The sequence below is a fragment of the Anopheles aquasalis genome, chromosome 3, assembly GCF_943734665.1.
Source record: "Anopheles aquasalis chromosome 3, idAnoAquaMG_Q_19, whole genome shotgun sequence".
Classification (NCBI taxonomy): Eukaryota; Metazoa; Arthropoda; class Insecta; order Diptera; family Culicidae; genus Anopheles; species Anopheles aquasalis.
The window spans coordinates 44,336,564-44,346,563 of record NC_064878.1 but is presented as its reverse complement, the minus strand read 5'-3'; the positions used below and the strand labels follow the sequence as shown (position 1 = coordinate 44,346,563).

The 10,000-nt window shown below is 49.1% G+C and overlaps 2 protein-coding genes across 4 annotated transcripts in view; both read right to left on the bottom strand.

The window, feature by feature from the left end:
- The window catches only part of LOC126574220 (troponin C), a 6,012-nt gene extending 4,281 nt beyond the window's left edge, over positions 1 to 1,731 (bottom strand). Inside the window, exons 1-2 of the mRNA XM_050234285.1 lie at positions 1,390 to 1,731; positions 518 to 545 (exon numbers count right to left, since the gene is read on the bottom strand). Of these exons, the coding sequence (XP_050090242.1) occupies positions 518 to 545; positions 1,390 to 1,392 (31 nt within the window). The 5' untranslated portion in view covers positions 1,393 to 1,731. The remainder of the gene's footprint in view (positions 1 to 517; positions 546 to 1,389) is intronic.
- A 6,657-nt stretch (positions 1,732 to 8,388) lies between these two features.
- The window catches only part of LOC126574215 (G-protein coupled receptor 52), a 16,400-nt gene continuing 14,788 nt past the window's right edge, over positions 8,389 to 10,000 (bottom strand). For all 3 annotated transcript variants that reach the window (XM_050234279.1, XM_050234281.1, XM_050234280.1), the window contains one exon: positions 8,389 to 10,000. This exon is cut by the window's right edge and continues 4,114 nt beyond it. The gene's annotated coding sequence lies outside the window, so the exon portion shown is untranslated.

Genomic DNA, 10,000 nt, shown 5'->3' with positions numbered 1-10,000 from the left:
TCGAGTGCGTGGGTTACCTACTTTTCCACCACCCACCACCATTCCGTCCGCGATCACCCACCATTCTTACGTCGTCGCTGCCCGTTCGTTGCACACGGGCTGGCACGGGCAGATGTGGTTCCATATGTGAAAAAAGATGATGATGACCGGGAGGGGCGGTTGATGGGGGTGGATCGTTCTCGGGAACAAGAAAAGTGGAAGTGAAAAAAAAGGTGGCGAACCAACCAACGTCATAAACGCCGGTTTGATGATCAGCTTTTTTTTTTTTTTTTTCTGCCTCATTTCGAAATGTATTAATCTTGCTCTTGTGTCTCTCCAAATAGCGCTACGGTGGAAGGAGGACCAGTAGGAGGGAGGAAAGAGGGGTAGAAAAGTGGCCACAATCGCTTCGCTTGACACTCCCTGTTCTGTTCCGTTTTGCCGTTGCAAGATCGGTGTTCAGCTGTGATGGTCACGATGGAAAATGCGCGGAGTTTTGTGGAATGGATCCCCTGGGGGCGTGTGCTACAATACTCACTTGCAATCTGCTCGGGGGTGAGATCATCCTGGAACGAGAGTGTGAGAGGAGAAGAAAAAAAAGCTTGAAGCTGACGATGCCATGGCATGGACGCAACAAATGCGACGATCGAGCATGGGTACGTGCTTTTTTCCGCGGGGGGTGCAAAGGGAGAGCAGAAGGGAGGGTGTACATGGACAACATTTCGCTGACATCGCAACGCTGTCGGATCATAAATTTTGAGCTTCTTTTGCGGGACACACAGACACAAACATGGACACAAACACATTCACACTGTGGCAGTCACATGACAACGCGACGTACGATCGCCTTACCGGGCGCCTCCATCGAGAGCAAATGTGCCCGAATCGCGTGTTTGAGTTTGACCTGAATTTTCTCGGAACGGAACGTGGTACCGTTTTATGTTTCCCTGCGTGGTACACATGGAGAACCGTGAGATAGAAGGGAAGCGAAGGATCGAGAGACGATTCATTTCGGATCGATGGAGACGCATGGTGGTGATTTTTTTGGAGGCGATTTTGTCGGCTTTTTGAACACATTTGGCTCACTTGGTGTATAAAATTGCATATCAGCCTCATTTCTATGCTTGCGGAGTTGAATTAAAAGTTTCTGGGAATGTTTTGTTTTTTTTTTGGCAAAAGAAACTCATTTTTTCAGACCTAGAATGACAACCAGTGTGTGACAAACAATCGAATGCCGAATTTAGAGCCATTGCCGGTACCATTTAAAGCAAAACACAAGACACAACCATTCAGGACACACTCGTATCGCAATCGATCACCGGCACACATAAACCGCAACGGGCGCTAAAGATATCGAAGCAGATGGAAGAAAACGAAACCGCAAAGGTTCCAGCACGTTTTCCTACTAACCATGGCTACTGGGTTGTGTTGTGTTAGCTGGTGGTTCACTACGGGACGAAGGGCTACTGCTGCGTTGCTGCGATACTTCGCTCCAAAACGTTACCGACCCGAACCCGAGTTGCTCCGTTCGACGCGCTGGTACACTGCCGACTGATCGCCTTGGCACAATCCTCCGCTTCCAGATCGCTTTCGCTTTCACGTCGTGCCGCCGCCTTTATGGAACCTGCTCGCTGGTGTTTGTGTGTCTGTGTGCTCGCACTCTCTCTCTCTCTCTGTTGCTTTGGTTCGCTCAAGCTGACACCCGGTATCACTTCCGTTTGCTGCGTTACCGAGGGTGAAACGATTTCTCAACGAACTATCCGGTGGCCATTCGGTAAGCGGCTGCTTTTTATTAAACCAGCGCCAGCGCGCGCGACCAGCCACTGTGCTCTCTCTGTCTCTCTTGCTCTCACTTGCCTGCTCGCTCGCACGATCGCTGATCGCGTATTAAAGCGCGAGCAGCTACAATCTGCTCTCCTGCGATCGCAAACAGCAGCAACATCGTCGTGCAAGAGGGTGAGAGGGTGACCACGTCGGGGAAATTGGGACAAACAGTTCCTTCGTTCTCGATTTTCTCGGACGACGACGACGACGACGACAAGATGCTGGAGGCCGCGAGGTCACGACTTGTGTCTCCTGGCGTGTGTCGTGACGCTCCGTTCGGCAAACTACGATCGTTGGCCTAACATTGTATGCGTGCGTTCTGTATAGCTGTTTGCTAGACGATCCCTTGCTGCCCGTGTCCAAGGTCCACGATCGACGACGACGACGGTCATGGGATGCGTTTATGGAAAGCCGTGGCCACGACGCTGCTGCTGCACCATCGCGATCGTCGTCCTCCAACACCTGCAACGTGATCTCGATCTCTGTGTCAGGGGAGGGGGGGAGGTTGGGGGAAGGTGATGATCGATCTTTTTTCTTTGATTTCCCGACCCGATTTCCCACCGTCTGTCTGCGAAAAGGGAAAGAAAGAAGCGCAAGAAGCTCCATTGTAAACACGCGTTAGCGCGGATGATGACCGCTCCCAAGGGGGCTGACTGGGAAGATTAATGATCTTCGCATCGTATCAACCGGGCACGCAGTGTCGTACTGTCGCTGTTGTGTGCAGCAGTCCTTTACTTTCGCTGCTTTCTTTGTTGATTCGTCCGGAGGAGGAGTTGCTACCACGAATAAAAAAAATTGCCGGAAAATTCACCATCCGCTAAGTGGCCCGGCCGGCACGGTAGCGTCGCGTGCGCTTATTTGCTTTATGTTTTCCAATGTTTTGCACCGTTTTGCGGCGCATCCTAAACCTTCACTCGGGGGGAGGGGGTGCCAATTCAATTTGTTTGTCCAACTAATCAAACGAACGTTTTGTTCACTTGATCGTTCACCATTCGAACAACAAAAACAAACGTTCCGGCTTTTTGTTGTTGTCTCTTCCAAGTTGGGGGCGATTGTTGTTGTTTTCAGCAGCAACACACGCTGGCTGTTAATTTTGAACAAATACCAGTGCGATAGAAAGCGTTTATTATTAAACCCGGGGGAGGCGGTGGTGGCACAGGAACAACTCTCTGAAAACTTCCTCCCGAACTAAAAACTCGGAAATAGTTTTCTCGGAAACGTTTTTCACATTCGGTTGCAGACAGAGCGTCATAAAACTCATAAAATCTCCATAAACGCGCTGACGCACTCTGTGGTGGTGGAGGAGGATGTTCCCCTTGCACCACAGCTGCATTATGAAATGCACGAAAGGCGATGCAGTTGTTTGCTGCGAGAATAGGAAAGAATCCCGTGCGCCTCGTTGCTTCTGAAACGCAATTTTGAATATTCTCGAACCATGCTATCAGCTTGGGTCGCTTGTGGTGGTAGTGTCCGTGTCAGAATCGTTTAAGCTCGTCACGGCACATTATTGCTCCCCGTAGGAGAGGGTCAGGGATTGACAGGGATGATGTTGATCAACAAGTTCGGCGCCTACACCCTCCTTCCATTCCTTCTTATTCGTTGCTATCGAGACCATTCCCCTTGGTTTCCTCGATGTGAGACAAAACGGCGCAAAAGCAAACCAGTCGAATCGGCTATCCCGAGGCGAGCCCCTTGATTACTGGCCTTGATTGATGGCCCTGAATGCACTCACTCGACAGCCACCCCTGGTGACCGAGAAAACCCAAAGAAAATCGACTATTTGCAGTGCAGTTGAACGAAGCGAAGAAAATTCGAGATAAGAAAACGGAGCCACTAGACGCCTAGCAGACCGGCAGCGAAAACGCAGATAAAACGCATTTTTTTAAGAGGAAGAAAAAGGAACGCGGCGATGCAAGCAAACAGAGATCTATTTAAGTATCGCGACATTGTTTTTTCCCTCCCGTCCGCAATCCACGACACGCGATCGGACATGTTTCTACTTCGCCCGTTACTGCAACGCCGTTCCGCCGCCTCCAAATGGAACTGTGTCACTGCGCGGGATGATGAACGATAATGATTGGCTTTTCACCGTGCACCGTGGGACGAGATGCGAACCCCCGCCCGGTAAGTCGCAGTCGTCGTCTTCTTCGTCTTTCGTCGTGAGTTATGATGGACATGGATTAAATTGTTTGATTAATACGTACCGACGAAAAAAGGGACAAGAACCTTGACGTCGCGACCCTTTAACCCCTCTCCACCACAAGCTATCAAACTCGATAATCGGAATTAGAAATATGATGCGACACAGGGTTCTGTCGCATATTATAGTAAAGACATTTCATAGCTCATTTGAAAATCATTTTGCGTACTCCAGAGATGATCGCAGGAGCCGTCCCTCGAGTTGCAGAGCGCTTGCTGCTGCCTACTAGATTGACAGACGGCAGTTGTTGCTTCGTCGAGAAAAAGAAGGAAAAATGCATCTCTCGCTGCGAACAGACGGTCATCGTTCAGCCTACTTCGTCTACTCGTGCAGGTTAATTTGTTCCTCCGCGGCAGTAGCAGCAGCAGCAGCATTCAAGGTTGCCGCCCAGTCGACCTGTTCTGGCCAGGATAAAGCGTAATGGAACCGCGAGACCTCGGAGTGCTTGGAGACACACTCGTGGTGTCGCAGTTGATTGACTTAATTACCCAGACGTGGTTTCGTCGCCCTTTCCCAACTGGCCAGTGGCGCTTAGGATAGTTTTTCCACGGTGGATCCAAAGAGGGGTGCATCGTGGACATGTTCGAGACTCGCGTCTTCCATGACTGGGATGCTGGCCCCCCTCCCAAACCACCGGTCGGTGCGTGGGTTCAGTGAAAGCGGCTGCGACTGGCACTAATTATAGCGCACCGAAACCGATGACAAAAAGGGTTGTAAAAGGGAATACGAACGGAGAATGAGATCGCCGTTCGGTGCATCACCTTCACGTGTACTCGTGGTGTTTGCATTAATTGTACCGCAAAATGGTGCCATGTCCAGTGATGCTGCACAAACGGGCGGGCGTATCGCAATGAACATCTGTTGATCTGTCCCCATCAGCCATAATGTGTTGGCTTCAAACGGTATCTATGCAACGGTGGCAATCGCAACGCGAAATCAAAATAAGCAACCTGACACCGGGCAACACCGGTTTGATTCGGTTTTCAATCCATCGGGAAAACATTGGCTTTGATGAAGTGTTTGAACACTCTCTAGTGTTTTTCCCTTGGGACTCCTCGATGTGGAGGTCACTGTTACCGCCTGGTTCTTTCTTCTTTCAGTACAGACGTTGAGTTGGGACGGCTCCGTTGTTGCCTTGATATTTTATCGATAACAGGTGGCCAAGTGCCTTACGCCAATGACACCATCCTTGCAAGATGAAGTAATGCCAGTGTGTGAATCCGGTGCGCACCGTTGGCGAAGGTAAGCAGAGACGGTTCTTTGTCAATCCCCTATCCTACGCATGGCACAAACTACAGGAGTAGGGGTGCTCTACCACTAATAGTATCTTGGGCGTAGGCCGAGACGTATTGTTCTCGCTCAACGATGAAATGCACGCGAATCACGCGGATATTTCTGCTCCCATTCGTTGGACGGTCAGTTAGCAAACGACTATAAGCGATCGCAACGCGTTCCATTACACCGGGAAACACCATGGAGCAGTGGCAACACCAGCAGCAGCAGTGTTGATGGTGGAATTCACCAGGATCACGAGAGTGAAGAAAAGAAGCACAAACAGACACACACAGGCGGACAAAAACTCGCACACACAGGGCGGTGTGATGTGGAACAAACATTAGAACCATTTATTTACATTGTATACATTACGGTTAATCATAATATTTATCGGTTATTCAATTCACTATGACCGTGCGAAGCTTGGCCGTCGACGCACGGGACCGATATCCTGGGGCGTGCGCGAAACTGGTGCTGGTGCTGATGCTGCTGCCCGCTTGGCCGGAATAGATCTTAGCCGGCAGGAGGAGCAATAACAGTCGTGAAGGAAGGCGATCGCTCGCAACCTGTTACCATCGTTGTCGCCTTCCAGAATGTCAAAACAGAGGCCATTCTGCAGTCCACCAGTCCGGCCTGGGGCACAATTAAAACAATGTAATCTACGACCACGGCCATCGGGATAGTACCGTCGGGAGCAGGTTGACCAAGCTCTGTGACGTGGGACACGCGCTTGGTCGAGGTGCCGAGTGTTTAGTGCCGTAAATCAACACCCGCCGGGTGCCAGGGGGTATTGTAGTAGGCAGTGCTTGCTGCAGTGTCCCTCTGTGGAGCAATCATAGTGATCTGGGAGTAACCGGGAACAGCGCGATGGTTGCTACGAATTCTGACTGTGACTTGTGAGAAGTTTTGGCATAAAATTGGGGAGCAGTTGATCGTAAATTATGCTACTCATTGCGCTTTTAGCCGTATTTTCTTTTAACTCGAGGAATAACTAAGAAAAATCGACGAATAGCGATCGAAATTTAGATTCGCAAACACCGATCTTTACCATTTTCTTTGGACGAAGCAAATGCTGCCCACTAAACAGAGGCAAGCCACGCGTCCGTCTCGGAGCATAATCTCTCATTTTTTCGCTTTCCCCAACGGGACACGGGACTGGTTCGCTCGCTTTCGTCCATCCATTTCGGCTGCGAAGAGAAGAATGGGACACACATAAATCATAAATGGCGTGGCAGACTATTTTTACGCACACGCCATCGTCGCCGACGTGGGATGATCCGCGGTGGGATCGCGGAAAGGCGATACCACTTTTGATTCACGGTTTTCACACGGAGCTTGAGTTTCTTTTCTCTTTTGTTTTTTGTGTTTTTTTTTGTTGCGACATGACGTGTGTCCCGTGCCGTAGACTGGCTGACGCTTGTTCGACACATTTCGTTCCTCGATGGTAAAGAAGTGGCCAGAATGGACCTCGGCCACCTACGAAGGCGATCTCGAGGGATCTTCTTTGTGAAGCGACCGACAATTTGTCTCACGTCTGCTTTGTAGATCAGCGAGCGTAGAGGTGTATGATCAGGTAAGCGATCTACTACTGCTGCTGCTGCTGCTGCTACTGCAACAGCTGTGTTCGTCGACCTCAGCTTTATGATTGCAAACATCTGTAGGTGAGGCCAACCTGGTGTGTTCAACTGGCTGCTCCTACTCCTCAGTCTGTCGCCTTGTCGGTCATCATTTCTGGCAGAGCTTCCACTTGGGAGCCAAATTCAATTAGCAGATCGTAATCTGTGGCAACAATGAAAGACGGAAAATGAAAAGCAATTCTGTTGCCGCATGTCAGCTATCACCTAGCATCTGCTCGAAGTAATTGCGATTCGAAACTAACGGCCAGCATCGGCACGATCGTGCATTGTCCTTACCACAAATGTTTGGACCGTCGAACGGGTCCCTGTAGCCCTTCGCTGCCTCATAACGGCTGCTTGCGTTCCGCGAAAAATGTTATTCCAGTACCAGCGATGCTCGCAGTGAACGTCAGAATGCAGCCAAAGGCGTAATCGTAAACCAGCTCGTCGGGACACTTTATTTTTGGGTCACCCCTGCTGCTGCTGCTGCTGCTGCGTGGTGGATGTGTCATTCGCGACCGACCATTTGACCAACCGACAGGGACCGGCGGACCGACCGGTCGTGCATTAAGTTGATCCTGTGGCCGTCGCCAGAGCAGCGGTAGCACGGTTGACATCATCCCGTCACAACGCCGCGCTACGCTAGCTCGTGCGTGAAATTTCCCACCCACCCACCGACCAGCCCACCCGCAGGCCCACCACACTTCCCGTCTAGTGGCGGGCGAAGCGATAATTCCAGCTAAATTTATGACATCCAACAAGCTGTTTGAATGATCGTCGTGACTCCCCACCGGGATGTCCGGGAGTGAAGTGGGAGGGTAGGTTATGCGAAGGTCAACCTAAAAGGGTTAGAGTGAATGGTGGGTGTTTAGCACCTTTAGAGCTGCAGGTCGATCAGGGCAGCAACGGCGACGGCGCCATGGTTACCAAAAGGTATCTTGACGATGGACGCAATCTAATGGGAAAAGATGGAATATTTTATTTTTTGTGGCAGTTTTTTTGGTTGAATAGTTGACCTTTCAAAGATACTGTATTAATGAGATGGGTCAATCGAAATGTAGAGCTTCGCATGAGAGTCAGTGTACATGAAACTTTCTGCCAATTAGTGGTTTCCAGAACGATTACGAAGTAATATCAAATAAAACAATACGCCAGCAGATTGACTTTTATTTCAATTTTTATTTTGAAATGGTTTATTATAAATTAAAAAACCTGGATTTCTTCGCCACCTTTTCTACATCCTTAACGACCCATCATCATCATCATCATCTTCACTCCCCTTTCCTGTTGAGTCATCGATCGATGGAACAGCCATTTGTCTATTCTAGTTTTTTTTTTGTTTTAGTTCCGGTTAATAGATGCTTGCACGCTCGATTACACTTTCCTTTGCTAATGCTGTAGCTGTCTTTATGCGGTTTGCTTCTCCTCCTTCATTTCCTTTGCTTGCGCAAAGCATTCTACTAACCATCTCTGGTTTAAAGTTTATGTCGCACATTTTTGTTGATTTCTCTTTTTTGTAATTGAATATATACGGAAGCTTCTACAAAGTGTGTACTGTGTGTGTTTTTTTTTGTGTTCAAGTTTGAGTGTAATTCGATTTTCGCTCCCACGTGCTGCTGTAACTTATTCATCTATTTATCATCCATCATTAACAAAATCATTCACCAAATGAACTGTCCTTCGTGCCTCATCCAAAGCAAAGCCCAATTGATTCTGTACTTCCACATTCTTACCTCTGTCAGCTGTGTATGTGATAAATTAAATCAAAGTTAGCAGTGAACGCAAAACCAAAGTTTGGGCAGCAATTTTGGATGTTATGCACCGCGACTGACCGCAAAATTACAACAACCAAAACCAGTCGCTGTCGACGGTGGTAGTTGGTTACCGAAATAAAAAACGAAAATCCTTCTCGATAAAGAACATGTTCTACTCGGCCGGTGAGGACCGCTATGCTGCTCTTTCTCTCTTCCTCCCTCCCTCTTGCTCTCTCTCTCTCTCTCTCTCTCTCTCTCTGGTGTACTGTGAAGTGTTCGAACAGAGCGTCAAGTATTGACCGATTATTTAAGATCCTAAACCATTGCCCCCCACTACTACGGAAATATATGCTCTTACTAGGTATAAATAGCCAATTAGATACAATTTTGACCGTTTACGCGGTTCATTCATCCATCCAGATTGTTTTAAAGTGTCGTGTCCCGCAACCTCGTCGCATGCCCATACCTTAAGTGCTCCTCGGCTCCTTTCTGACTCTGATCTAAAGTCTGACCGAATTTATATGCCTGACTATTTGTAATGTAAGTGTCTTTTGTGTGTCTGTGTCCTAGTGGAGCGGAGTGTCCAGGCTGGTCTGATAGTTCTGAAGCAGAATATAGTTGGTGGCCTGTGTGGTGCCAGCAGAAAATCCGTCCAGTACAGTATATTCCGGATCTACTCTACAAGAAAGCCGCTGGCCCTTGTTCAGCTTGCTGGTTGGTTATATTCGCTTTCGATTTGAACTGGTTTTTGAAAGTGGAGTGTTGACTCTTAAAAGATGCCCTCTATATATTAGTACGGCAGATACGATACACACAGCTTTTACTACTGCTTCACAAGATCTTCACAAGATTATAGGGAGAGCGAGGCTAATCCGAATGGGGGGGGGAGTACGGGATCGCTGGACTAAAACGAATCGCCTCTTGGCGACGATATCCCTCGCGCAAAGTTTGGCTTACTATAGCCCGATCTTTTCAACGGCAAAACGTAATCGATCGCAGTGTCCCGCTACCCTTGCCCCAGTGGGTCTCACTCTTGACAGGCTGAACCAACTGCGCGGTTTGTGCGTGCGTCCTGTGCCACACCAAGGATTTGGTCGGCGCTAAATCCTAAAAAGCTCGCTAGCGCACAAGGGAGGAGGATACATTAAAATCGATACACCTGCGATCCCCCTCCCTTCCCCTCCCCACTTTCTACGGTGAATGTACGATTTCGATAAAACGTGATTGACATGAACATGGCGAGCCCATCCTCCATCCCCCGGCTCTCCAAATCTCTTTGGGGGATTGGATGAAACACCTGCGAGACTGCGGCCACTCGCGGCGACTGCCCTTGAATGCGGCCGGAGTGCGTG